Source organism: Gasterosteus aculeatus, chromosome 5, assembly GCF_964276395.1.
Source record: "Gasterosteus aculeatus chromosome 5, fGasAcu3.hap1.1, whole genome shotgun sequence".
In the NCBI taxonomy this organism is placed as follows: domain Eukaryota; kingdom Metazoa; phylum Chordata; class Actinopteri; order Perciformes; family Gasterosteidae; genus Gasterosteus; species Gasterosteus aculeatus.
Genome location: NC_135692.1, coordinates 7,522,726 through 7,550,676, shown reverse-complemented (window position 1 = coordinate 7,550,676; position 27,951 = coordinate 7,522,726). Strand labels below are relative to the sequence as shown.

Below are 27,951 nucleotides of genomic sequence, written 5' to 3'. Positions count from 1 at the left end.
GCTGTTCCTCTGCAGGCCGGCAGAGGGAGCCCTCGCTCCTCCTTCTCCTCCTCCTCCTCCTCCCCTCCAGCCCCGACAACAACAACAAGGAGAAGCCCGCGCACACGCACACGCACTCGCAGTGGAAGCTGGGAGCGCGCGAGGACTCATGGCCGCCGAGCTGCCGCTGGAGATGTAGTTTTCTCGCCAGGATGCCGGCCAGCTTCATCTGTCGCGCGCTGCTCTTCGTCTCGATCTGCGCGGCCAAATCTCTTCCAGACCCGAAAGCAGTCGGTAAGCGGGAGGGAGGATGGGGGGGTCTGTGGGGTTTATTGGGGGGAGGGGGGCAGCACGATCAGAGGAGATGGGAGTGGTTGAGATTTTTTTTTTTTATGTCTTTTGTCCGCTCAAAGCAACCGCCCGCCCGGCTGGTGGAGGCCACGCGGGGGGGTCAGATGGTGCAGATCCTCCATGTCAGTGAGGCCTTCACAGATATGAAGGTCCGCTGCACAACAATGGATGCGCGAACGTGTCAAACCTGCGGACACACACACACACACACACGCGCGCGCGCGTGCACGCAAATACACAGGCCCGCGCATTGTGTGTCCGCGTAGAGCCCCATGCGACGTGAACATTCATGTCCATGGTGTGTTCGGAGGGACATTATGTAATGACTTCATCATTCACGCTTCAAGCTGCTGGACAAAGTGCGTGTACCTTAGTGTGTACTTCTACTAGCACAGTAGTCTAGAGACACAATAGGCAGCTGTGGGTCCTTCAGGTTTATATTAGACATCAACCGCATTATTAACTCAATAAATATGACACAATACGAAGTAGTTCAGCTTTGATGTACTGTTACTTGTGATGGAGTATCTCTACATGCCAGTACTTCTAAAATGATCTACGTTCATGTGAGAGCCGTAGTTTTTGTAGATTCCACAAACTAAGCATGTGATCATCTTTGAAAATGTTAAATATTAAACTGCAGAGCGTGTATGACGTTCCTAACTAGCCGATGAACACTGATACCGATGAAGAACGGGGCGCGTACTCTTAATCTCACTACTTCCAGCACACTTTTACCTGAGAATCCTTCAGAGCGGCGCTCTCATTCTGCTGCTGCAGCACGTCCGGCCTTTCTTTGTTTATCAGAACATAATTCACATTCAATCGAAATCGGTTTTTCGCTCCCCAGCCGCGGTTTGACTCGTTCAGTCGTCAGTTAATTGATGCCTCGGAGGTGTTTTTTGACAGCTCGGCACTTCTTCTCTCCATCATCGTCTGAAGAAATGTGCAGCTCTGGACCATCAGCCAATCCTTGCAGAATCAATGAGCATCTATGCAGACAATCAATCGATGCAGCTTTCCTTGTTTATTTCTGCCTACAAACCTCTCATGCAGTGTTGGGTTGCATTTGGCTACGAGGGGGCGTAGACCTCCCGGTTGCCTAGAAAAACCAAGATGGCCACCGCGAAAATAGCAAAGTCGTGGCTTTAAACCAACGGGTGACGTCACTTCTACATCAACTTCTTATTCACACTCTACAGGAATTAAATCCTTCTGTATGAAAAAAATGAGTGATGGACTGAAGACATCTCTGAAACTGAAACGGCCGGACCAGAGGCGAGTTATAAACTGCGTTTCAACTCCACTAGATCCACATGAAAGCTCTGAAGCTCTGCATGGAGGGGTTTGTCACGAGAGGCCCGGAGGGGTTAAGATGGCGACGGCTCGCCTGAGCCCGCTTTTTAGAGAGTCAGCTGGTATCCATGGAAACCCCCTCGCCCTCCCCAAGTGTGACCCACATCCACGACTTCTCCACAGATGGGAGACAAAATGTTCTCGGGCCGAATGCGCGTGAAGAGGGAGCAGCGATGGGTTTGTGACGGGGTCGTCTCTGAGATGACACACACGTCATCGTCGTGACAACCCACCACTTCTGGGAGTCATCAGTGCGCAGTGGAGGGTCGCCACGAGGTGAACCTCCACACAAAGCACGATGCACGTACATTCCGAAAGGTGTCACTTTCTCACCCGTCCATCTCAAAGAAAAGTTCAGGAACTTTTAGGACAAGATGACTCCTGCACAGCTGTTTTCCAGTGGTGGTCCAGATGAAGGGAGCTGAGAGCATGATTGTCCTGCAGAGATGAATAAGACAAAGAACTATAACAAAGAAAAACTGTGTTTCATGCACTATTTGTCCTGTGTTGAAAACTCACCGACATATATATATATTTATTTGTATATGTTTTGTATATTTATATAGACAGAGTCTACATGTGCTCTGGTCTTCATTGTGTTTCATGCTGAAATCTTCTTCACTTTGAAGGTCTTTTAGTGGAAATCATTGCATTGCTGCATATTGAGTTTCTCCCCATAAGACACTTGAGGGTGACTTGATATATTGAGTCATATTTGAGGGCAATTACTGCTTTATACCATATTACCTGATTTTAGTCTATTATTTTATAACAAACAGTGTTCCACATTGGAGACTTTGCAGATGGGTGGTCTCACTGGTGTGGAGACTTTGCAGATGGGTGGTCTCACTGGTGTGGAGACTTTGCAGATGGGTGGTCTCACTGGTGACCCATTGATTGGTTGATCCCTAATTTTTACATCTCTATGTGAATTAACCGGACCACTCTGTCTTCATGTCTTTTCTTTTTTTAACCAGAGGTGCAAATCAAAGTCCAGGTGTTCGATAACAGCGACCTGTCTCCGCTAGCCGACGCGGAGGTGGTAGTTCACGGCAACCAAACTGTCCTGGCCTCCAGCCGGGCCGGCGGCGATGGCGTCCTGAGGGTCAGCTTCCCGTACCGCACCGGAACATGGGTCATCATCACGGCCTCCAAACAAGACTACGTAACCAACTCTGTGCCTTGGCACTCCAGCCGCATCCCCCGTACGATTGATATTATACCACATCAATTTATAACTATACTATGACCGTGTATGGAGCTGTTTTCATCCTGAAGCTCTCTTCCTCTTCTCTTCTCTTCTTTAAGTGTATGCATCGGTCAGCCTGTACCTGCTGGTCCAGAGGCCAGGAACCCTCATTTTGTACGATGACATCCTGCAGGTGCTCTCCGGGTCGCCAGGTAGAGAAAAAGAACCCATTTCCTCCTGGCAGTGAAACCGCAATATTTGAACACAACATCATGCTCAAATTCTTTTGAAAAACGGTGAATCACAAGAGCAGTCACTCAGGATTCAGACCGGTCTGGGCACCGGTGGTCCTATTCTTGGATCTTGTGAGAGTCGGTTTGACCCGTCAACTGTTATCCTGTCATCCCGTCTTAAATTAGTTTGTCTCCAGCTCTCAGAGGAGGGTAGATTCCCTCCCCTCTCCTCCCCCCGGTGTCTACTCAGGCCTCCACGGACGCCGCTGCTTAACATTTAGATCGCCCCCGTGTTAACGGCTTCCGCCGTCACCGTGGCAACGCAGGCATTAATTAAGATTCCGGGCCGCGGTCTCTCTCTCTCTCTTCAGGAGCTCGGGACCAGCCGCTGGTGCAGCTTCAGAGGAAGTCCCTCCAGCTGCCGTCCGACTCCAACTACACGGCGCTGTCCGCCACGCTGACCACGGCCCGGACGCAGTACGAGGTCGGCGGCTTCCCCTTCCTCCTGGGCCAAGAGACCAACAGCTCGGGTGGGGAGGCTTTTCTATTTTACAGGGAAAAGGTTGTTTATTTGGTTTATCTGAGAGGGACGGTGCACGATGGTAAAACATTCCCGTAAAGAGTCAGCCGAGAGGTTAATCATCCGTAGCCTCAGATGTTACGCTTCAGCATACAAATGAGATGATTCTTTTTTTCTCCCTGAAAAGGTTTTAACAAAATCACTATGACCTTCATCACGGATGAATTTATTGCATATTGGTATTGGTATATTGGTATATATTATAATCAAGTTTTCCTTTGTCATGTTTTTTGTTGTTAACTATATCTGTATGTATAAGTGTTAAATGAAGGGATCCTTGCCAAAAGAAAGAAATGATGCTGATCTGAGCGTCTTCCTCTCTGCAGGGGCCGAAACGGGGTGGACGGACCTGACGGCGTTGGCCGTGGTCAGCGTTCAGCTCTTCGACAAAAACGGCGTCGCGATCGAGGTCTCCGACCCGATCCAGATCTCCGTGCCGCTGCCGTCCGATACCCGCAACCGGATGGCCACCAGTGTGCCGGCCTGGCTGTATCAGCCTAAGACGGGTGAGGGAAGCGTGACGTCAGAGGCCCTCGTGGTGGCGTTCCTCTGGTTTGTGTAATAACGTACATTTCTGCAGGACTGTGGGTTCGCAACGGGACGGGCTACATCAAAACGGACGGCCAGCAGTTTGTGTGGAACGTCGTGGTCCCTCAGATGGGGTACTGGCTGGCTGCGTTCCCTTCGTCCTCAGGTACCTTCTACGACACACAAAAGACAACTAGTGCTCTAGTGTTTATGTTTAGTCGTCTAATTTGGACTCTTTAAGATTTACTGAACAGCAAACCATAGAGGTGAGGCTGAATTATTTGTCCATTTTTGTTGTCTTTAACATTTTCCCGTAACAAGACCAAAAGCCAACAGTGTGCTTGTCATATCGAAGCATAATAAATCGTTTTCCTCTGTGCGTTGAAGTTCCATTTATATCCATGAACACATCAAAGATTTAGAGTTCGACTGCCACAAATTCTCACAGGAGCTGCAAATGCTGATTAATCCGCCGCAGAAAATAGTCCCCAACAAAGGCACTAGTTCCTCTTGTCTGGTCCAGCTGTCCTGGAAAAATGTTTAAAAAGTCTTTCTTAAAGATCAGTGGCCGACACGATGGCCAATCCTTAGACATCCATGCGTTGTGTTGCAGGATTGGGTCTGTCTCATCCCGGCCTGAGGGACATCACCACCTACCACACGCTGTTCCTGCTCTCCATCCTGGGCTCGCTGGCCCTGCTGGTGCTCATCCTGCTCTGTGTGCTGCTCTACTACTGCAGGTGTGGGGAGCGTAGGCGCAGGTCTCAGATTTAGGCTTCTTTAATATAGCAAAAATGACAACGGTGATGTTGGTTGTGGTAATTAATCAACCAAATACTATTTGTTTAATTTTAGGTTAGACTCCTCTTTTAATCCCCAGAGGATCACAGGTGCTTCTTTCATTCCTGACATCCCTTTACCTGTTTTAGGCGGAAGTGTTTGAAACCCCGTCGCCAACAAGGGAAAGCTCACGCGGCCAATCTAAACGGCGCCAAGAGGGACCAGGGTACGTCCACCTCGCGGCTGAATCTGATCTGTGGAGGCCACGCCGAGTCCGGCCCCTCCAATGAAAAATCCGACATGTCCCCATCCCGAGACTACCAGAGTTCAAGGGAGGACCTGACCAAGCACGTTCCGGCCCACATGCTGCGACATGGCAAGGGAAAGAATGCCTCCGGTCCGCAGCGTGGCGAGAGCTTCCAGATGAAGGTTACCCGAGCCACCGAGACCAACAACCTGGACAACCCCCTGCTGCACGAGGACTACAACCGGAGCTACAGCCCCATGGAGGGCAAAGAGTCCGAATACCACCGACACCACAGCGCCAACGACAACCGAGGGTACTCCTCTGATCCCCCGTCCCCGCCTCGCTTCCAAGGGTACGTGCCGAGCCAGAGCGACAAGCCCCCCGAATACTCGGCGGCGGCCTCGGACGGCCTGGCCAGGCCCACCTCCCTCAACACCCAGGCAGGTCAGATCATCTTCTGTAGCTCCATCGACCAGATGAAGGAGAACATGTACCGGAGCATGGTGCCAACGCTGGTCATCCCGGCCCACTACATGCGCCTGCCCTCCGAGTTCTCTAAAGACGGCAAGGACCACAAAGACCAAGACAAAGACGGCGCGCAGATGGGAGGAGGCCAGCAACACCATCACCACCACCAGAAACAAGGCCAACAAGGAGGATCCCAAGGCGGGTCCCAAGGGGACGACTCTGAGGACCCGAGCTGGGCGTCCGACTCCTCCGGTGGACCGATGACCATCCCGGTGCTCTTCAACGACTCCACCATGGCTCAGATGAACGGAGAACTGCAGGCCCTGACGGAGAAGAAGCTCATGGAGCTGGGTGTTAAGCAGCACCCGAGGGCGTGGTTCATCTCCCTGGACGGACGCAACAACGCTCACGTGCGCCACTCCTACATAGATGCTGGGAACGACCTCAGCGGAGGGGGCGGCGGTTTGTTCATCGGCGGCCCCGGCAGCGCTGGCCGAGACGTCAACCTCGAGCCGCCTCTGGAGGCCCAAGAGCGCAAGTCGGCGATCAACAGGAAGGGGAAAGAAGAGCGCTGGGGGACGGGAGGACGGAAGGGCCTCAGCGCCGGCAGCGGCGGAGGGGGGAAGTGCTACTCCAAGCTGGCGTACCCCGACCGCGGCGAGCCCGGCAGCGCCGGCGAGGGTCGCCCTGTCTCTCCCGAAGAGAACTCCCTCACCCCGCTCCTGGACGAAGGTCCTTCCTCTCGAGGGTCCACCATCCCCAGGAAGGGACGCGGCCGCGTCAACAGCAGCCGCAGCAGCAACAACAGCGAGAACCGCCGCGACTCCATGACCAGCCCCGAGGACGACGCCGACGACAAGGACGAGAACAAGAAGAGCCCCTGGCAGAAGATCGAAGACCGGCCTCTCATGGTCTTCCACCCCAGGAAGTGAGACTTCTGGACTCACTGAAAAACACTTTCAACGGTCTTTTCAAAGAAAGAGATGTGGGGATCTTTCCACGACGAGGATTGAAGAAGAGGTTTTTCACCCGTAGAGAAATCACAATTAGCACAAACACGCTCTGCTGGTCCACTGGTCGGGTTGTTGTGTTGACCTTGTGTGTTGACCTTGTGTGTTTCGCACTTTCCGATTTCTCTCGTGGTCTCACCGTTCGTTACTCGCCCCGAGATGATCTATCGTATCCGGTTTATTGTGAACTCTATCACCCATCACACCACCGAGCCGTCGTCCGAGCCATTACACTGACTGTGGAAATAGCCATTTTATAGAGCAGAATATGAGAACAAAGCACTTACAAAAAATGTGATTTATACAAAGTATTTGGAAGTGGATGACCTTTCTATGGGACTGAAGGGTGAACCCGTAAACCGACGCTCACATAGATGGTAGAAGACGCGCGCCAGTGTGACAACTCCACTGCCCCGAAGCTTTAACCACAATAAGTTTTCTTAAAGGAAACGGCTTCTCGAGGCTTGAATACGTGATTATTCCTCCTCTGCCCCCATAGACTGATCGCAATCCACAAAATCAGCGTGCGACCTGCGACTTGCTCCTTCTGGGACGCTCTTCCTCCCGTGCTGTGTTCATGTGTTCCGATTACTTAATCACAGTGCTGATTTGTTTTTAGGAGTCGCTCCGTCATCATCCCCTCTGTCACCGACTTGTTGCCAAAACGTAGACTTCTCTGCCTTTTCATTCTCCTCTCGGCCGTTTTAGTCGACTTCTGTCGTGTAAATAGATCTCCTGGACGTTTGAAGGATTGTTCTGGTTTAGAAAATGGTTTTGCATGCATTTGAATGTATGAAAGAAACAGAAGGCATCTAACCTCCCACACATATATACACAGAGTCCTCCCCTAATTGCCAAGAAATCGTGAGTGAGCCTCTACAGCCAAAACACCACTTTACTTGAAGACCTGTTTGATATTCCACTGAGATCCACGGGGGGGTTGGAGGGGGGGAGTTCTCACAAGGCCTGCACCACTACTCTCCTGTAAGTGCCTTCTTTCACATAGGATCGAGTGATAGGCATGCAGGTCCCTCTTTAAGATGCGGCCCGGCATCACCAGTAAGCACACTGCATTGTGGGAGCAACAACACGCGACACTCTGGGGGGGGGGCACCTGTAAAAAAAAATACCTGTTTTCCTTGCAGCTGTTACGTCCTTTAATACCTACGTTTTATTGTATCTATCCTCTTTTTTCACCAGACTTGTAAATGGAACGATGAACTATATGAGATTTTACGGTGTAAACAACGTGCATGTAACATGTAGAATAGCGTGTTTTTACTGATTTTCTTTTCTTTTTTTATTGATCCAGGATGCTTGGTCACAAAAAAAAACAATAGAACTAAAAATGTGACGCACTGACGCGTTAAATCGTGTTGCCAAAAAGAACTCTGAAGATACACTGAATTTTTCCCTTCATCCAGCTCTGACAAAATTCACTTCCGGTCGTAAATGTTTACAACGACAACCACACTGACCAACGTGCTCTTTCCATAGATTCTAGCAACTGTGAACCCCACCGTGTCATCACGCAGACGAAAGCAGTTTTTTCTGTTTTTGTTTAAGGCTGTATAAACGTCACGCTGGCTTGTTGGTCTTTTTCCTCCATTGCTATTCATAAGCCTCTGTCAGCTGCCTACAAATGTGATGTGAAGTCTGAAGAATAAACCACGATCAAACGATTCCTGCTGAATTGTCGCGTCCACTGCTGTAAATGTAAGTTTTTTCGGGGATCAGATATTTAATTATTATTATAATGAGTTGTGCAATTGCAGCTTTTCCTGTTTTTGTTTGACATGAGAGAACGTGTTTTCTCACTATATTTGTTTTGTGAACTGACAAGAGATTTTACACAAGAAGTAAACCACATCGTTGGGAGTTTTGATGGTACAAATAGACCCGAGGGCGAGGAGGAGAGAACTGTGCTGTAGGCCTTCACCCTGTGCGGTAAATCATTTGCTTCATAAACCTGGTTAGTTGTTTGTAAACTGTAAATTGACTTTCTGTACACGAAATAGAAATAAATGTGTTTCAATGGTCATTCGGTGTTTGATGATTTATTTTTAGTCAGAAGTTATGATGATTTTTTTTAAATAAAAATGAGCAAAACTGCTGAGACTCCGGTCTATTAATTATATTACCTGAATAAAGACTCCGATCTTTTCCTGAGACAAAAATAAATATTTCTTTGTAGAAATAATCTGTTCATATTAAACATAAACATACACGTTCGTATTAAACTACAGAAGTATTAGCATCAGAACGTACTTAAAACCCCCAAAAGTAAGAGCATGCATTATACTGAATTTTTGGGGGTTATTGTATTAGATTTATTGATACGTTCACGTGTTCATCATTTTAACATGGCAACTAGTTAATTTTACTTTTATATACCTCTGGCAAAGCTGTGAATAGACGAAGTTGTGTGTGGAAATGTGGAAATAAATGTAGTAAAAAGTACAAAATGTTTTCCTGAGTTTGAGTACAGAAGAAATAGAATTAGTCAGAAAAGAGAAATAAAAATTAAATAAAATCTAAAAGTCCTGAGTAAATCTAGTTTCCCTTTAATTACGTATTCCGGTCACGTGACGGCCCGCAGTGTAATATCCCTTTAAGGGCAGAGTCACGTGAGAGCGTGTCACGTGATTGTTGAAGTGCAAATTTATTTTAAAAAAATAGAAAGCTTCGTTTCTTTGTACTCTGAATGTTCGTGAAGCAGCTCAAATATCCGTCACGCGTCGAATTAGACGGTTTTCCCATTTGCGGCGAACCCATCAGGTGAGAAAAACACAAGTCATTCAAACCGGTTAGCTTTACTGTTAGCCACCTAGCATGCTACACGCTATGCTATCCTGGTGTTTTCTGCTGGGTTACCGTTATCTTGTTTGTAGAAACCCGTCCGACGTTAGCCAGGTCCCTGCTTTCTGTTTGTGTAAGTGAAAAGTACCTGATGGCGAGTTGTTTATATCTTATAAAAGTGCTGTATTTTGTCAGAGTTTAATGGTGGTGTTGTTGTTCAGGTTGCAAGAGGAGAATGCAGCATAGACCTGTTCATTAATAACACCTGAACTGAAGCTGACTGCAAAGCCTCTGCTATGACGTTAAAGGTAAGCTACACTGTTCTATGTTAAATGATACGTTAACGTTAGCTACAGTAGTGGAAACCTAATGCGTTGAGGGAAACTCTTACTTTTAGTAGTATTACCATTTTCTGCTACTTTAAACTTCTATATTAGGGACAAATTCTGTATATTATATTGGATTTATCCTGGTCCTCCTTTTTTCTATTTCATTACTTTTTTAAGAACAAACTACAGTGCAATTAACTGATCTAATGAATCATCTTTAATATACGTGGAGCAGCTTATGGTGGTGTAGAGCCTCCTTTCACTTTTAATTTAGGTGTGTTTCTGATTCCTGATTATCCGGAGCCAGAACAATTATATATTAATGTTACATATTAATAAACCTTTTTTTTTTAAGGCTCAGAAACCTTTTTTGTCTTCTTACATTGTATAATTTTCTGTTTACCAGATAATTTTACTCCATACATTTATTCAATGAAGATACTAGTCTATTTGACATCTTGCAGATTGTTGATTAAATTCAATATTCTTTTCCTTGTGTATATAATGTGAATTTTCCACTCATTAATTATTTATGTTCGTACTGATGATTGTAGTAAAATATAGTAAGTATAAATCTTGAACAGACTCACTAGAGCAGCAGTGAGAAAGTGACAAATAAACACAAAAAACATTAGCAGTTTAACGCATTTGATATGTAAAAATGTCCAAACGTCTAGTTCCAGCTTTTAAAACCGGTTGCTATTTTTTTTTTGAATTATGTATATTTTATTATCTTTAGGCTTCTCTTTACATCTTTACAACTGTTGATGAAATAGTCCATCCAATAACCTTTTTTTATTTAGCTGAACAATTAATGGAGAAACAATTTACCGGTTTAATTCACTGGAACAGAAAATGTACAGAAGAAGTTCTTTCGAACAAGAAGCAATACTAAATATTAAATAAATATTTGATTGTGATTTTTCTCTCTTTGTATCAGTTCTTGAGGGTTATGAAATGTCCAAAATACGTGTGATATCAGCACAATAAAAGGTCACAAACTCCACAACCCCAGTTTATCTGAAAGAATTCCTGCTGAGCTGCTGTGCTGTTCTTTGTTATCTGTCTCCACTGTGATTTTAACTCTCAAAAAGAAAGAAACACAAAGGGAAAAAACAAACAAAAGATTAGCTGAAATGAGCTCACAGGGGTTGAGGATCTTTGCGTATCGTCGGTACACATTACGTCATCGTCTCCGCTGCTTGTGTGCAGATGTTGCCGATGGGGGTCGTGTTCCTGGCTCTGCTGGGCCTGAGCTGCACCAGGGTCTGTCCGGATGGAGGCATCTGCCGGCACCAGAACACCTGCTGCAAGAACGCCGTTGGAGGCTACGGGTGCTGTCCGCTACCATATGTGAGTCCCGTTAGTTAGATTTAAATCAAAGCAGAAATACTACACCGAGTAAAAGTCCTGCATTGAAAACACAATTTAAAATGACCCGCGAGGAACTTTCATCTGCTCTTGATCCAGTCTCCGTTTAATCCTGATCCTCTACATGAACCAGTTGTACTTCAGTAAAGAGGTGGACCCAGAGTCCGACTTGTAACAAAACACAGTTGAAGTCTTTTAAATGTTTCATCTGAAACGGGAGGACCTGAACCACCTTTACTTTCTTCTTCACGTCGTTGCTGGTTTTTAAAGCCTTTTTTATTCCTACCCCCCCTGCAGGCGGAGTGTTGCTCAGACCACCTGCACTGCTGCTACGAGAGGACGGTGTGTGATCTGGTCCACAGCCGATGTGTGAATAAGACCGTTTCCCTTCCCATGATGAGACGCGTCCCTCAGGTAAACCCGACAAAGGACTCGCGGTTTTCTCCTTGTGTTTTTCCGCTGCTCGCTGTTTCTTCTGAGCTCGTTAAACTTATTTTGTAGATTTTTAAGTCTGAGGGATAACACTCTGGCAGTCATGGATTTTTTTCCTTCATCGTTTAGATATGTATGTAAATATTTGAAAATTCCAGGTCAAACTGCAAGCTGCAGCATTTTTGGGGTTTTATTCTTATCTCTTTATGATACAAAAAGCACGCACAGTAAAAATTGGTGCAAATGAAACATAAGTGACGCATGAAAGTAAAGGGCTACAGAATTGAGAGAGAAAATGGCAAAAGACAACATATTGTTGCTTCTGGAAAATAAAATTATTCCAGTTGAACTTTTCTTAACACATTGTTTCTTTATAAATCCCTGATATAAAACACCCCTGACCTTCCCTCTACTGCTGCTGTAGAACAAGAGTAGTCCTGTACACAGGGTGCACTATTCATGACGCCCTTCGAAGAGGACATATGTAAATGTGTAGTGTCCTGATGTTAATGTCTTCTATACACTTTACATTCTTGTATTTAAGGCTCAAATGACGTATGCTTTGTGCACATTTCTTTTCAGAACTTTCACTATCGGGAGGATCCGAAATGATTGAATGACTGGAACACTGTCTCTCTTCATAGGATTGCGTGTGCGTGCGTGCGCATATTTATACACACTTATTTATACACTACTCTTTCTCGTGGGCTGTGGTGTGTGACGTGTGTGACTGGTGCAGCTTCAAGAGACGCTGAGAGCCATCATCTGTCCAGACCAAGAGTCCGAGTGTCCGAACGATGCCACCTGCTGCCAGCTTCTGGACGGCTCGTGGGGCTGCTGCCCATTAACTAAGGTGAGATAGATAAAGGTATATCGATGGAGAGATCTATGTATCTTGAATGTTGTCTTGAAAATGTCTCTCGCAACATATCTTGGTCACAAATAAGTTATGTTTTGGATTCTTGTTTTTGGTATTAGTAAGATATTTGATGGTGCTTAAGCGAATATATCAGCTCATGTATGATTTTAATTGGATTTTCATGGAGGACATTTCTCTCCTACAGGCGGTGTGTTGTGAGGATAAACTCCACTGCTGCCCCGAGGCGACAAAGTGCGACCTCGCTCATTCAAAGTGTGTTTCCTCCTCGGTGGAGTCCTTCCCCATGCTGGAGAAGCTGCCTGCAAAGAGGAGGGACAATCACTCAGGTAGAAAGATTTACGAAGTGACATGTTGATGTACCAATTAATGAAGACTAATGACTTTTATTCTTTTGTTTATTTCTAGTCGGCTCGGTGTCGTGTCCCGGGGGCAAAAGCAGCTGCCCAGACAGTTATACGTGTTGCCTTCTGGCCAGTGGAGAGTACGGCTGCTGTCCTTACTCACAGGTACATGCGTCTGATATACATGAGCTGATTTATTGATCAACACTTGCTGCTTTTCTTTGATTCATTTGTATTATAAATTTAATATCTTTAGGTTTTAATAAAGGCAATTTGAAGAGATCACATCTCTACCTGAGAGACATAATTTTACATAATAATCTGACAAATAAAGTGTCATATGATTAATCTGTTAATCAGGAAAATAAGTTTGTTGCAAATCTTGTGCAGGCCATGTGCTGCAGCGACCATCTCCACTGTTGCCCCAGCAACACGATATGTGACCTGGCCCACGGGGTCTGCAAAGACGGGGAGGCGATATTTCCGCTGCTGAAGAAGATCGCCGCTGTGCCCAATGACGGTAAGCAGGCCGACCCAAAGAGAGGCCGGATGCATCGAGATTAATAATTTAATAGCTTCTCGTCCTCTCAGTTACGTGTCCAGACGAGACGTCGTCGTGTCCAGACGAGACGACGTGCTGCAAGATGGTGGACGGCTCGTACGGCTGCTGTCCGATGCCCGACGTGAGTGCACCGAACTAACGCGTTCAAACGGATCCACATTGAGTCCGTGGCAAAGTAACTACGCCTGCCCTTTGGCTCGATTTCATCAGTTGCACAACTCCATTTTATTTAATAAATATCTTCGCCTATTCATTAATGCATCATTTTGACATATTTCTGAGACAAGCCTCTGTCTTTCCAGGCCGTCTGTTGCTCAGATCACATCCACTGTTGTCCTGAAGGAACCCAGTGTGACGTCGCCCACAGCGCATGTTTATCCGCCCGTGGAGCGGCTGCCTTAACGGTCGTCGCCGTGGCAACGCCGACGGAAGTACAGAAAAAAGGTGGGACGGTTATGTTCACCAGGGGAAATCTGGTTTTATTTTTAATAAAATAAAGCTGTTTAATAAAATTGTTTTAGGGATATATATATATATATATCATTTTTTTAAAATAATGTTTGATAATATAATAAATAATAATGATCGTTTCTCTTTCAGTCAGCGTCCTTCCCTGCAACGACTCTGTTGCGTGTGCTGAGGGGAGCACCTGCTGCGGGTTGGTGGAGGGAGGATGGGCCTGTTGTCCACTACCCAAGGTACCATCATTCAGATGTGCATGCGTATGACACAGAGGACGTTGTGTATAGATATTGTTCAGATACCACAGCTTGTTCGCTGCCACCCCTCCAGGCCGTATGCTGCGAGGACCACCAGCACTGCTGTCCACACGGCACTGTTTGTGACCTCGAGGCCTCCACCTGCGTCGACTCCTCTGCCGGCACGTCCACGCCGTGGTTCGACAAATCGCCCGCCTTCTCTCTACCGACCGGCAACAGCCAGTGTGACAAGACCACCTCATGTCCCGGGACGTCCACCTGCTGCAGAGCGGTGGGCGGCGGCTGGGCCTGCTGTCCTCTGCCTCAGGTAATGAGGAGCGGATAGTGTAGCGTATGGGGGCGGAGGTAGCGCATGGCACAGTGTAGGGAGTGGGGGGGAGGCTTGTGAAAACTTCTGAACCCTTCAGAAAGTTGAAAAGGATCATTGTTTTAATTTATTGTTAACTTTTTGAACATCAACTTCAGCAACTACATAAGTGAATCAATACTGCGATTTGTGTGTCACTTTTTTTTGTTCTGCTTCCCTTCCAGGCCGTGTGCTGCGAGGACCACCTCCACTGCTGCCCTCACGACACCGTCTGCAACCTGCAGGCCGAGACCTGCGACGACCCCTCGGGTGTCCTGCCGTCCCTCCGCTGGGTGGAGAAAGCGAGCGCCACTCGGGCCGTTGCCATGCCGACTCTTCCGGCCAGGAACATGTGCGACGCCCAGACCAGCTGCCCCAGAGACACAACCTGCTGCTTCATGGACCAGACACGCAAATGGGGGTGTTGCCCTTTGCCGAAGGTACTTGGCCCGTGACGCACACACACACACACACAGAAACCCACATGATGGCTGAGGCTTGTTTTTGCTGCCCCAAAGGCTGTGTGCTGCCACGACGGAGACCACTGCTGCCCCAGCGGCCACACCTGTGAGCCCCACCGCTCCTCCTGCTCGAAGGGACCCCTTGTCCTTGTGCCCTGGTTCTCCAAGCTGAGCGCCCGCAGCGAGGCGGCGGGGAACGCCTCCGCGACGGACGTCAAGTGCGACAACAAGAGCAGCTGCGCCTCGGGGACGACGTGCTGCAAGCTGAAGACGGAGGGGTGGGGCTGCTGCCCGCTGGTGAAGGTCCGTGCATTGCCGTCTATACGCGTGTTAGATTATTGTGATAAGTGGTGGTCTGTCTGAGGGGGCAATACGCTTTTAATCCATTCAGAAAAGGCCATTTAAGTTTAAAAATCAACTGCAATTCACAGGTTGAAAAACAGGCTTTTGTGTTCTTATTACATTTTTCTCTGACTTAAATGACACCAAATAAACTCTTTCCTCCCCAAGTTCTACAAGTAAAGAGACTTAGTAATTTGTCCAGATGAGGTCAGCAGAAATGAGGGACATTTAATCAAAAAGTATTCTTTAACTCATTAAGCAATAAGTTAAATTGCCTAAATTGAATCACCTAAATCAATGTATTACCTCTTCATATTTTTACTTATATATTTATTATTACAAAAATCCCTCGTCAATATTGCAGTAATTTATTTTTGTTTTCATTCATTGGGAACCTCCCAAAATGTCTTCTACAGAATATTCTGCTTTAATTATACATTTATATTAATATATTTAAAGCACTACGACTAATTTAATCCAAGGAATCACTTTATTCAACTTTATTAAATATGTTTTTGGGGTGATACATTCTTAATAGTCCAAGGACGTTGATGTGAAAATTTAAAGACCTTGCTAGTGGGACACAACTGTTGCCCTTCGTTGTACTATGTGTTCTTCATATTTAATAAAAGCCCCTTGTTCCGTCTCCTCAGGCCGTTTGCTGTGCCGACCGCGAGCACTGCTGTCCTCAGGGTTACACCTGCAACATGCAGACGAGCACCTGCGAGAAGACCGCCGACGCCCTCCTCCCCCCCCTCCCTCAGGTCAGAGTGGTACGGCCCGAGCCCGTAGACCACGAGGACGTGGCGTGTGACGTCGGGGGGGAGTTCCGCTGCCCCGGACGGGCCACGTGCTGCAGGGTCTCTGCATCGGAGTGGGGTTGCTGCCCCTCCCCGCAGGTACGTTCACGCCTCACCCACACGGGACACTTGTGACCACTACGTCTGATCCGAAGGCTCCTGACTTTTGATTTAATTTGATCTGAACCCTTAATAACCTAAATAATCGATAAATAACTTACTGGGCCACTGATAATTGGCTTATTATAAATTACTTGCATCATAAAGGATACATCTGGCTCATGAAATAGTTCAGCCTTCATCTGTGTTAACGACATTAAAGTCTTCATCCTGACTTACGCTGCATCTCCTCCCACAGGCCGTCTGCTGCCCTGACTCAAAGCACTGCTGCCCCGCCGGCTACTCATGTGACCCGAAGGCCGGCGGTTGCTCCCGCCCCCAGCTGACCTGGGACGGAAAGGGTGACTTTGTCCCGCATGGACTTTGATCCCACCTAAAGGTGCACCAGTCCTTTTCATCCATAACACCCACTTTAGTCTGTGACAGCACTTCCTCTTTTTGTCCTTCATATGAGGGGGGGGCTGATGAAACGTGGTGGCAATGAAGACATGATAATGAAGTAGAAGCACTTTGACCAGGTGACATCGCTGTTTATTCTTTATTATCATGATCTCAGTTTGCTGCAGATGATGAGTGACTATGTGGGTGTTGCGTCATGGCTTTCTTCATTTTAACAAATGTAGAGATAAAAACATCAATGCGTTCCTTTGTCATGTTGGTTTCATGTATTTTTTGTAACTGTTTCAAACCGCTGGAGGAGCAAGTTGGACAATGAGCAAAGGAATTACTTTTTAGTGTGTTACATTGGGTTTTATGAACAGATGAATAAGTTGTTAAACTGGTCACCTTCATGGTCTTAATGGACACGATGTTAAATAAAGTTGTATAATTATTATTTTGCTTTTTCTGTCATTTGTTTTATAAAGCAGGGATTTTAAACCTTGCTTATTTTATTTGATGTGGCACTAGCTTATAGTACTCTAGGATCTTATCAGTCCTCTATAAACTGGACAAATAAAGTCTCGAATATTTACTAAAACCATCTGCTGGCTGTTAAGTTAAGATAAGTTTTTATCATTGAGGAGGAAATGATGCCATTTATTGGGACCCAGTTTCAGCGGCGGATGCATCGAGTGTCTGAGAAACAGGAATTAATGGAGGAATAACGGTGAACTTCAGCAGCATCACCAGACTTCATCTGCACGTTTTAGAAGATCATATTTGACTGGAGGTGTTTCTCCAGTTCACTTTGTGAGGAAGGAGCCTTCCCGGTCACAAGTTGTTGACCGTTAAAAGGATTTATTTGCATGGGGGAAGTCCGTTTGGTTGGTGTGGTAATTAAATGCACAAGGTCATACTTGAATTATTATCAGCTGGCAGGATGTGCAGAGCTCACTCCCCTCCCTTGATGTTATGACAACCACAGTAAACGCAGTGGACACAAGTGCATCGTGTGCCCTCTGGTGGGAAGAAACAAACAATTGGGGATTTGAAATGCCTTTATCACTCCATACATTTAGAAAATAGTGTCATAGACAAATCCATACAATTTTGTATGAACGAGGCAGTGGATGATTTATAGATGGAAAAACTAAACTAAAATAACAACAAAAAAAGATCATTTTAAATGTTTCATTCATAAACCAACTAAAGCTGTCAGATAAATGTAATGTACAAGTAGAATGTGGCATGAAAGTACTTCTACTAAAGGTACTAAAAGAGCACAAGGGTCACAGAAGGAAGGAATGTGTGCGTGCGTGTGTGTGTGTGTGCGCAGGGGGCGGGGCGGCTTGTCACTCACACACATGGTCATCGACACACAGCACAGAGCGGCACACAGTCCTTTACTTCTTCTGCTGCTTCTTCTGCAGCGGAGACCCGATCTCTCCTCGTCTCTCACTGAGGTAAGCGCTTCTGTGGACGCAGTTTCTCTTGACTTTGAAGACCTCTGGTTAGGTCTGAGGCTCAGCAGAGCAGCCAGTGGTGCTTCCAGGTGACAGGAAGTGAGAGTGAGTGGTGCATCATGGGAGGTTGTGATTGAGATGTTGAGCTTTAAAGAAAAAATTAGGTGTCATTTTAGTAATTTTGTTTTTAATGGTTATTTATTACATATTCTGTCATTCACGTCTCTAAAGGACCGCCAATTCTTCTAAATGTACTATATCTGTATTTTAGTTTGATACAAGACTCTATTTTTCTTTTCTATTGATATTCTTGCTTTGCTGCTGCAACAACCCGTTTAATCCGTTTCTTTGTTCAAGATTTTAATTATCTTTTTTAAAAACTTGTATATCAATATCTTGTCTTAGTATATTTGTATTGTCTTATGTCCCTACTGACAATGTCCACAACAGGTAATTATTCAATATTGCCTGAATGTCTCCTCATCAAAAACCAGACTTTGTTGAAAGTCATTTAGTAATTATCTTTAGTTTCAGGTCCACACACGTGTTGACGCCACTTTAAAGTCTCCAGTAACAGAACGTCTCCTCGTGTGTGAGGACTTCAGGAGCCTCCTTATTCATGGGAAACGCCTGTGTGTTCGCATCCCCTCCAGTATTTGCTGTCAACATGGCGAGCATTTGAGCAAGAGCGACCCGGACAGCTGGCCCGGCGCAGTGGAAGGCATGCGCCCCCCATCCACCCGCGCGCCAAAGCCCTGCGTGCTATTTATACTCCGCTGGCCAGGATCTCTGCTGGTGTCCGTTCATTCACGCCCGGACGCCGCAAAGGCCACCGCGTCCGGATCAAAGCCGGCTACAAATCTGCTGGTTCTGCTATTCCATTCGCGTAGGGGAGCCTCTGGTGTTACCAGCTGACCCTTTTTTACCGACGGCATCGAGGGAAAGCGAGCTGTCATAGAGACAAAGACGAAACAGTCAGTCAACTACAATTTAAACAGAACTGAGTCCTCATCATTTAAGAGATCCTCTTTCCCCCCCAAGCTCGTGACATTAGGGCAGAGGTTTCTCAGTAATCCTGCTTGCCAAAAAAGTAAACAAACCCAGATCTGGTTGAGACCTCCATATCCAAAGGTTCAAACTGTCCCTGTTAAGGTGATTCCTGGGGAGCAGCTCTGCATGTTCTGATTGGGCCTCTGATTCGCTTCTCTTCCAGTCGTCACAGCGTAGATGCTCCATGGCCATCCCGCGAATGTTTAACTCCAACACCCCGTTCGTCGTCATGACCGGAGGATCAGAGCTCTCTTTTCTCGGCAAAGAGGACGCCAGCCGAGGATGCGGGGAGGAGAAGGAGGAGGAGATGGAGGAGATGGAGGAGAAGGAGGAGAAGGAGGAGGAGGGCTCGCTGGTCCAGGCCATCGGCAGCCGCCTGAGCCGGGTGATGCAGCGCGGCACGGCCAACCACGTGGTCGCCGAGGGGCGCCACGCCGCTGAGGAGAACGTCTCGATAGTCGCACAGGCCGAGAGTACGTGGATCTATGTGGATTCTCTGTGTGTGTCTGAATCCGTTAGGGATGTCTATGATAAGTATGCATGCTGAATTCATTTTTAGGGTTAGGGCAATTCCTCTCTACTGGATGTGTTTCTACTTTTAGCACGGTATGCTAGCACTCAAATGTCTGGCTTGAGTGCACATAGAACAGTTCAAAGGCATCACAAGTTACCAATACCTCTAAATCTCATGAGCATTAATCTCTACTTCATCTAGAATGTTAACTCTTGAGATTAGCTCCTTTGCTTCCTCCTTCGTCTTGATGCCAAGCTAATTTAGCTGAATGCTAGCCATTTATTCAAGACGTGCATGGGTTGTATCGATCGTCCCACACTGTTTTATTTGACTGAATGTATTTATATTTTTTTGGAAAGCACTTTTTGCAAAGTTACAGATCAATTTTTCTCCGTTCCAGGAGAAGACTTTCAGGAGTTCAGCCCCACAAAGACACAGCGCCCTTATTCAAGATCTCAGCTGCTCAAAAAACACAGGTACTTCATAATAAACCATCCACATCAACATGTCTCAAAATGAATTATACACCTGTAAGAACACAAACCTTTTGACGGCTCCATGTTTAGGATTTAGGGAGAGCTTCAGTTATTTTACTGTTCGTAAGAAGTGGAAATAGTTGCTGTGATGTCACATATCAGTTTTTGGACGGAGGTTTTGAAGCCTTAAGTTAAAAAATTTGGAAGCCACCATCTTGGCTTTTTTGTGAGAGATAAACAGTGACCATATTTGTAATGAGGAGGACGTAGAGAACTGTCAATCATCGTGTTGCCCCGCCCTAAAGCATCCCCTACTTTATGGTCTGTTTGACTCTAAATGGATCATAATTCACCAAATTAACTTCATATTGTATTGAAGAAGACTTGAAACTAGGGATTGAGACCATTAAACTCTCATTCTCTTAGACTTCTATCCAGGGTCAAGGGTCGCCCTCTTGTGGTCACTAGAGAGAATGCATCTTTAAAAGACTCACTTCAGAGGTTGCTGCCAAGTGACCTGAACCTCTATCGACTACATTCCAGATCTGTTAGTGTGAAAGCTGCGCTCCTGAGTGACACAGAGGACGAGGACTTCAACGTGGCGGCCAAACTCCCACTGCATCACCTCCGGAGGAAACCACGCCGGAAAACCGGAAGGCAGAGCCAAGCGGACGGGGAGCGACCTCCAATCATCCGGGGTCTGTGGGTGCAGGAGATCGATTGGCTGAACTCGGCGAGCAAAGAGACCACGTCCTTCGCCGCCGCCGAGATAATCCCGCCTCCTCCGCAGTTCACCGACTGCGCGGGCCCAGGCGGTGCGGATGTGTGCGTTGGAGGCGGAGAGGATGCGGCAGAGGACCGGCCCGCGGCAACGGACGCTAGAGGAGGCTCAGACTCTGACTGCAGTTTGCACCGGGACTCCGAGTCCCTTTACACTCACGAGAGCGAGTCGGACTCCTCCTGTGCCGCAGAGGACTGCGCGCCCGGCGGTTTGGAAGTCGAAGCCAGAGTGTCAAATTTGGCCTTGGACCTGATGCAGGTGTCTGGTTGTACGTCTTCCTCTCATGCAGAGTTGGATTCAGACTTTGAAGGGTGTGTTCGGAGCCCTGTGGGAGCCTCTGAATCCAGCCCAGAGAATGCGTCCCAGCACGCCTTTGGTGTGGTGGACACGTGGGATGTTGACGCGGTTTTGGGCGGCCTGAGAGGACGAGTCACACAGCTGCCGAAGCTCTTTGTTTCACCTTTCTTTAGAGATATGATCAACCAGACTCTGAACTGGGAGAGCAGCCCGCCTGTCAATGAAGGACTCATATTTCATCACGTGAGACAATTACATTCACCCATTGTAACGTACAAACACCAGACACTGCACACACTGTGCACACTGTGCACTTTTATTTTATTTGCTAGACGATTACATGGGGAGTTGTATTTCTGGTCTCGACCACCCACTGAGGGCGATATCCATCTCCTTGCTAAATGCTCCACTGTGTTCACCAGCAGAGAATGAGCAGAAACAAAAATAAAAATGTGGGTCTTAGAAACCAAAACAAAGCCCTCAAATATGCTAAAATGCTTCATAACTTTGATAGAACAACCTCTTCTCTATGCACAGTGAGTTGGTCAAATGTTTAATGCATTTTAATGCACTGACCGCTTCAGTTGCAGCAGTTATTTCTGCTTTGACTACTGAAACATCACCAAGCCAAAGGCTTTGTGTTGATTTGCTCTTCTTTTACCCTTTTGCATTCTTCAGCTTCTTCAGCCCAGCAGCTGTGAGTACAGGGAGGGAGAGGAGTACTGCGTCCTTCGCCGCATACAGAGCGGGTCCTACGGGGACGTCTTCTGTGTCAGGGACAAAAGGACAAGATTCAAATGTGCTGCCAAGAGGGTGAGCCAAGAAAGAGTCATTCATTTATATTAAAAAGAATAAACACAGAATCCAGATGTGCCCCTCCCAAAGTCTCCTGCTCCCCAAAGTCACATCGCTGTCCGCTGATCTCAGATCCCGGCGAGTCACTTCAGCAGTGAGGAGGTGAGCACGTGGAGCGCTCTCAACTCTCCTCGCGTGGTGGAGCTCTTTGGGGCTGTGAGGGAGGGACCCAACATTGTGCTCTTCATGGACTTGAAGCCTGGTAAACGCCTCTTCGGTCTCCACAACAAATAAAACAAATGCTCTATATGTTGTGGACAGTATTGTATTGTCAGTATTGACTTCGACTTAAAAATAATGGTTTTGTCCAAAACTTCTACAGCATGTTTGGCCCAGCTCCTGAAAGACATGAGCTCCCTTCCTGAGGACTTGGCCCTGCACTACTTCCACCAGTCACTGGGGGCCCTGGAGCACCTGCACCACAGAAAGGTCCTGCACCTGGATGTCAAAGGTATGTTCCTGACCCTAAGCCTCCAAAAAAGCAACAACTCACCCTTTCAACAGAACAGCACCTCTCTGACCTTCTAGTTACCATCCTGAAATTGTATAAAAGGAGAGACGGCGCTTTTCTGCAGGTTCCCAATAGGAGGCGGTGGGTCAAATGTATCCAATTGGGACCAGACCCCCGTCTTTGTCATTTAATCCAGGAAGTCGTCTCATCTTTGTTATTTTGCTGTGTGAATATGACAACTGTGACACATAAGTAGGATTTCAGTGAAAACTCCAAGTTTTCTCCAAAATGTTTTACTCACTTTGGGCAGAGACCAAAACCCAAAAGAGCGAGAATATTGGATGTATATTTGTGAGAAACGCATCTACGAGCGAATGAAACTTTTGCTCCGCATTTGCTGGACAGAAGAATGTTGCAAACTTTATTAGATGGGAATATGTAATTCTGAGTTATAGTTGTCCAGTTTGTTAATCCGACTGCTGTGTAGTCATGAAAACATGTTCTACACATTCAGCTGTTCTGTAAAACTAGATGGTAGTTTTATTGTGAGACCGGCAGTAGCAGTGTTTGATAATTCAGCAGCGGTAAAAGGATGGAGCCCAGTAAAGCCGATGGCTCCACTGTCACCCCCCCACACCCCCTTTCCCTCGGTGTCAACATTGAATCCTGGAGTGACTCACCCCTAAACCCTCGGTAATCCCCGGCTGAGAGGATTAAAGGGGAAGGGGCTCACTATGACATCCCATCGACCCGTCTCACTGAATCCGAGTCAGAGCTCCATGAAGAAGACAACGTTCCTTACACCCCCCCCCCCCCCTCCTCCGCCTTCCCACCGGCCTCCAGATTCCTCCACCGAGTGTGTCCCGGTTGAGCATGTGATGATATCAAGCTGCTTCCCACTGAAACTTGCCTGTTGACTTTATTCCAGTTGACAACATGCTGCTGTCGGCAGACTGCCGGGACACGTTCCTCTGTGACTTTGGTCTCTCGGAGACGTTGGACGACAGCGGAAGGAGCTTCAGCGCCTTCAGAGGTGAGTGCGACGGATTGGAAATACTAAATAGACACGTCCTTCAACAGCACTTTCCCCTACGGTCGCGATAACAATGTATGACGTGATCTCAATGACGATTATCGATCGATCCAGGAGCCGCCTTCCCCGGCACGGAGAGCCACATGGCCCCCGAGGTGGCCCGGGGGGATCCACTGTCCGCCAAGGCGGACGTGTGGAGCAGCTGCTGCATGCTGCTGCACATGCTCAACGGATGCCCCCCGTGGACACGATACTACTCCCCCCCACTTTGTCTGCAGGTGAGAGTCTTCTCCCCCTCCCCACTCCGAAGAAGTGACGCTGTCGCCCTCGGACCCGCACTGATGTTTTCTCTCCCCTGTGTCGGTCAGATCGTCAACCAGCCGGCTCCTCTGTGGGAGGTGCCGTCCAACTGCAACAACTTCACGGCCAAAGTGTTCCGGGCCGGACTCCAGAAGGACCCCGACAGACGGGCATCGGCCAAGGAGCTCCGGAGGAAAAGCACCAAAGCCCTCCGAGCCGGTCGGTGTGGCTACATCTACATCTGACCACCAAATGGTTGTTTGCCCGTCCTTCTCCTGACAACCAGAAAAACCGACTGTGCAGAAAAACAAAACAAAGCCTCTTAGAGGAGGAACCAATATTCAGGAATACAGGAACATACTGCAAAATTCTTGAAAAGGGCTTTACGACCGGAACAGAAAACCCAGACAACTATATAACCGCAGTGTTCATGGCATCATATTAAATACATGGACTATCATCAACATCATAAAAGTCCTTAAAAGAGCAGGGAAATGAATGAGTGAGGCCGGTAAAATATAGAAAATAAAAGCATTATTTTCCAACACATTATACAAATAGGTGGAGCCATTGCAATGTGCCGCACTTGTTAAAAAATAGACTGCACAAATTTAGTAACAGGATAATTAGAAATACCCCGAAAAGACACAGCGAGAAAGTCTGGATTTTACATCAGCCCCAAATTAAAGTGAAGCACACATAGCTGTGTGTCCTCAACAGGAAAACTGAAAGACGCCCCAGTGCAGTAAATGACATGGTACAGGGAAAGTACCGTGTACACTGTGACAGCCAAAAATGATCAATTGCAAGTTCCTTACTGTTGTTGTAACATTATCTAAATCATTGAGGTCCGTACGTTTCCTCCACAGTTGGGGGTCTGAGCGCCTGGTCCGTCAAAAGCGCCCGCAATAATCTGCGGAATGACGGGAGCCAGGATGAGGACAGCGTCTGTCCTTCTACACCCGGGATCAACCCGACCACAACCCCGGCCCCAATGTACTGGGTGAGTCCCTGGAGGACCACAGCGGTGGAAGAGGACGGCAGCGACCGGAGAGACGGTGACTCGGTCCAAGACTCTGAGGCGGAGATGGACTTCTTAACCGGGGAATGGGAGTCCTGGCCAAAACCGCTGCAGGACGATTACAGAGAGGACTGGCACTCCGACTCCGATTCAGAGGTGGATATCTACATGGCAGAGGAGGAACACCTGCAGAGAAAGTGGTTGAAAAGTGAAAGGGACTACGAGGGCGATTGGGAGGAGGAAAGAGCGGAGGAGGAGGAAGAAGAAGAGGAGGAGGAGGAGTGGGACTCCTTCATGTCCACAGAGTATCTTCGTGCTCTCAGAGGCATTTTCCCTCTGCTGCAGAAAGGCCAGCAGACAAATGAAGACTCGTGGGGATCAGAGCCAGAGCTGGAAAACCTCCGAGAAGGTGAGTCACATTCTGGTAGCGGCTGAGTGGGTCATGTTACTACATTGCATATTCAAACATAACATTTAATAAAACATAAATAATAATGTGAGTGGTGATATCTACTCTTTCACTTGGGTCCTCTACTGTGGTGTCTTCAACATGTCGGTCATGTGACTAAACTTCTCACACTCTGAACCAGAAAAATCCTTCAGGGCTTCTTACATCCTTCAAACGTTACAGCTTCATTCCTCTCTAGATTCTGGAGGTTCTAAAGAAAAGTTTTTTCAAATATTATTCAGACTCCGTTATACAACTCTCAAAAGTCAACTACAATGTTCACAGTTGTGGGAATCATTCATCCTGGGTTTTTATGGGTTTGTGGGTATGGAGATCCACATATTGAGCCTTCAAAACAAAAATAGTTGTTTGTTTTAAGGAAGTTTCCCCTGAAATCGGACTCTTAGCCCGACATGAGGAGAACCCAAGGAGGACGCGTCTGTGTCTCCAGAGCATGGCTGGATTGAAAGCACACCTGAGACCGGTCAGACACCTGCTGCCGTCCCTCAGCAGGATGGACAGAGCGAGACAACTAACATGTTGTCTCTGACTAGAGGCCGAGATCGGCACCGCCATCCAGACCCCGTCCCCCGAGCCCCGAGACGACCCCCCCTCCTGCTTCAGCTGCTCGGACACATCGCAGATGGACGCCTCAGACAAGGTGTGTGTGTGCGCGCCCCATGGAGGTGTGGGTTTGTCTATACTTTGAAGGTGTGTGTGTATATGGAGGTGTGTTTTTATGGGTTGAATACAAAGAAGAAGTGAACGTCTCCTCTCCTTTCGAAGGAGTCCGATCGCTCCTCTGATGATCTGAGCTCTGGAGTCTTCTCCTCCTGCAACAGCCGGACAGAAGGACATCTGGAGTGGTCGGCCTCGGCCAATCAGCCGTCTTCCTACTGCTTTGAAGGTGAGGAGGCCGGACTGTCACCGCTCGGATACAAACCCCCGTGGACCTCCGTGTTTTATTATTGTCACTCGCTGCTCCAGGTGTTGACATCTGGATCGAGAACGTCCAAGGCGAGTGTCTGAGGATCCGGGAGCGTCGGCAGGTCAAAGTGGGGCACGTCGCCATTGGGATCAGCGAGCAGGTGAGAGGCAGCGCAGGTCTGAGTGATGGTCTGAGTGATGGTCTGAGGAGGAGAGCCTCCCTGATCCTGAGGCATGTCCGTGTGTGTTGATAAACAGTCACAAACATGCAGCCCGAAGATTGTTGTTCTAGTTCATAAAGTACGTCTTGTATGATGTCAAGAGTTGATTTAAATTATTAAAAAGCATTGGATGCATTTGTTTTTATTTGTAATATTAACATATAAGTACAAATACTTTCAAAGTACTAGAAAGAAGCCAACATCTGACCCGTTTGGGCTCGGAGGTTCGATTCCCAAAGTGTCCTCTGTCATCGTCAGGTCTCGGGGAAGGCCTTCACCCTGGAGACTCTGGACAGGAAGGCCGTGTCCTTCGAGCTGGAGATCAGGGAGTCCTGCCTGTGGCTGCGCTGCGTCCCCGCTCCGGACCGCTGTCAGAGCTGGAGGTGGAGGGTCACGGACGGCAAGCTGGAACTCCGGGAATGAGACTTCGTTGACCTGTTTATTGTCTCCGCACTGATTTAGTCATCGATCACAACAACACGTGTAGATGCGCTGCTGATGTGACCGACAGTGTAAACATAAGTATTCATGGGTCATTTAATGTCCTTCTGTAACCGCCTGATCCGGCACCACGATGCATCGGGTCTCTGTGAAGACTCAGGTGCATGCTGGGTAGGGGACTCTCCTCCCTGTTTATGTGTGTTTGCGTGTTTGTGTGTATATACATAATTTGTATTTATATTTATATAAAGTAGGACAGCTGGTGCTTCTTGTTGAGTTTATGAGTTGGGATTTAATCAGTCAGATTTTTTTTTTTAATTTAAAGCCGACTTTCTGCCATTTTCAAAGGATATCTTTCCTCTTTGTTACTTTCCCTTCTGTTTCCTTTGTAATCTGGAAAAGTCTGTCATGTTGCCCTTTTATAACGAGTGAAGCTGCTTAACTCTGAGTTACTGTAGTGACACATGAGCCCTTCAGACATTAATAACTTAAATGTTCTAGTTTTTATTAAGTATAACTTATTAAAAACTATGACCTCAGCGGTTTGTTCTTCGGCCTTTGACCTCCAAGCTGATGAAACCAGCGTAGAACGAAGATCAGGCCGACCGACGTTAACGACGCCAATAAGCACAGTTCATGTGACCGCATCACGTGTGAAAGATCATAGGATTCAGGCGTCTGAACGCTTAGTACGGAGGCAATTACTGTAATAATTTGGAGTTATTTCCATGTCTGGAGTTTGTTTAGTTAATTTAGGAAACTGAAGATTGCTTATAGTCAACAGTTAAAAACATTTAATAGGTATTTAATCTGCTGATTCCATTGATTTTGTATTTAAACTCTGCCATGTTTGGACTGAACTTTAAAACAACGCTCACAGGAAATACTGTTAATAAAATGCTTAAGTGTCTTTTTTTGATACAGATTTGATTACCAGGAAACCTTTTTGACCAGACACTGTCAAAGTATTTCTGAAACTCAAACTTGTTTTTTCCTTTGAGGAATGTGGAGGTCAAACCTCTGCACCTAGTTAATATTTGAACGGGGCCCGCCTTCTTTTAACAACACC

The 27,951-nt window shown here is 47.0% G+C and overlaps 3 protein-coding genes across 9 annotated transcripts; all 3 read left to right on the top strand.

Moving 5' to 3' along the window:
• On the top strand, nucleotides 1-8,762 carry fam171a2b (family with sequence similarity 171 member A2b). Of its 2 annotated transcripts, none has more exons than XM_040176828.2 (8): nucleotides 1-273; nucleotides 2,664-2,891; nucleotides 2,995-3,087; nucleotides 3,480-3,638; nucleotides 4,015-4,194; nucleotides 4,269-4,382; nucleotides 4,830-4,956; nucleotides 5,146-8,762. In XM_040176828.2, exons 1-8 carry the CDS (start codon nucleotides 192-194, stop codon nucleotides 6,641-6,643), a joined length of 2,481 nt encoding a protein of 826 aa, XP_040032762.2. In that variant the 5' UTR covers nucleotides 1-191; the 3' UTR covers nucleotides 6,644-8,762. The 2 variants fall into 2 exon arrangements, with proteins under 2 accessions (XP_040032762.2, XP_040032761.2); XM_040176827.2 differs by having other exon boundaries at nucleotides 41-273; nucleotides 4,830-4,977.
• A 545-nt stretch (nucleotides 8,763-9,307) lies between these two features.
• grnb (granulin b) lies at nucleotides 9,308-17,058 on the top strand. Of its 2 annotated transcripts, XM_078102880.1 has the most exons (17): nucleotides 9,359-9,499; nucleotides 9,613-9,653; nucleotides 9,742-9,828; nucleotides 11,062-11,202; nucleotides 11,518-11,634; nucleotides 12,392-12,505; nucleotides 12,717-12,858; nucleotides 12,938-13,038; nucleotides 13,264-13,393; nucleotides 13,465-13,556; nucleotides 13,738-13,879; nucleotides 14,036-14,133; nucleotides 14,228-14,461; nucleotides 14,686-14,940; nucleotides 15,019-15,264; nucleotides 15,957-16,202; nucleotides 16,462-17,058. In XM_078102880.1, the coding sequence occupies exons 3-17, from the start codon at nucleotides 9,817-9,819 to the stop codon at nucleotides 16,588-16,590; spliced, it is 2,199 nt and encodes a 732-aa protein (XP_077959006.1). In that variant the 5' UTR covers nucleotides 9,359-9,499; nucleotides 9,613-9,653; nucleotides 9,742-9,816; the 3' UTR covers nucleotides 16,591-17,058. The 2 variants fall into 2 exon arrangements, with proteins under 2 accessions (XP_040031813.2, XP_077959006.1); XM_040175879.2 differs by lacking the exon at nucleotides 9,613-9,653 and having other exon boundaries at nucleotides 9,308-9,499.
• Nucleotides 17,059-17,773: 715 nt separating this feature from the next.
• Nucleotides 17,774-27,792, top strand: map3k14b (mitogen-activated protein kinase kinase kinase 14b). Of its 5 annotated transcripts, XM_040175877.2 has the most exons (16): nucleotides 17,949-18,067; nucleotides 18,721-19,041; nucleotides 19,281-19,590; nucleotides 20,032-20,107; nucleotides 20,651-21,428; nucleotides 21,864-21,998; nucleotides 22,113-22,242; nucleotides 22,363-22,491; nucleotides 23,420-23,524; nucleotides 23,639-23,802; nucleotides 23,893-24,043; nucleotides 24,694-25,254; nucleotides 25,848-25,954; nucleotides 26,080-26,200; nucleotides 26,281-26,381; nucleotides 26,700-27,792. In XM_040175877.2, the coding sequence occupies exons 3-16, from the start codon at nucleotides 19,302-19,304 to the stop codon at nucleotides 26,862-26,864; spliced, it is 3,012 nt and encodes a 1,003-aa protein (XP_040031811.2). In that variant the 5' UTR covers nucleotides 17,949-18,067; nucleotides 18,721-19,041; nucleotides 19,281-19,301; the 3' UTR covers nucleotides 26,865-27,792. The 5 variants fall into 5 exon arrangements, 4 of the variants coding, with proteins under 4 accessions (XP_077959004.1, XP_040031810.2, XP_040031811.2 ...); XR_013467688.1 differs by lacking the exon at nucleotides 18,721-19,041 and having other exon boundaries at nucleotides 17,774-18,067; nucleotides 25,701-25,954; nucleotides 26,700-27,418; XM_040175876.2 differs by lacking the exon at nucleotides 18,721-19,041 and having other exon boundaries at nucleotides 17,785-18,067.
• Nucleotides 27,793-27,951: the final 159 nt, after the last annotated feature.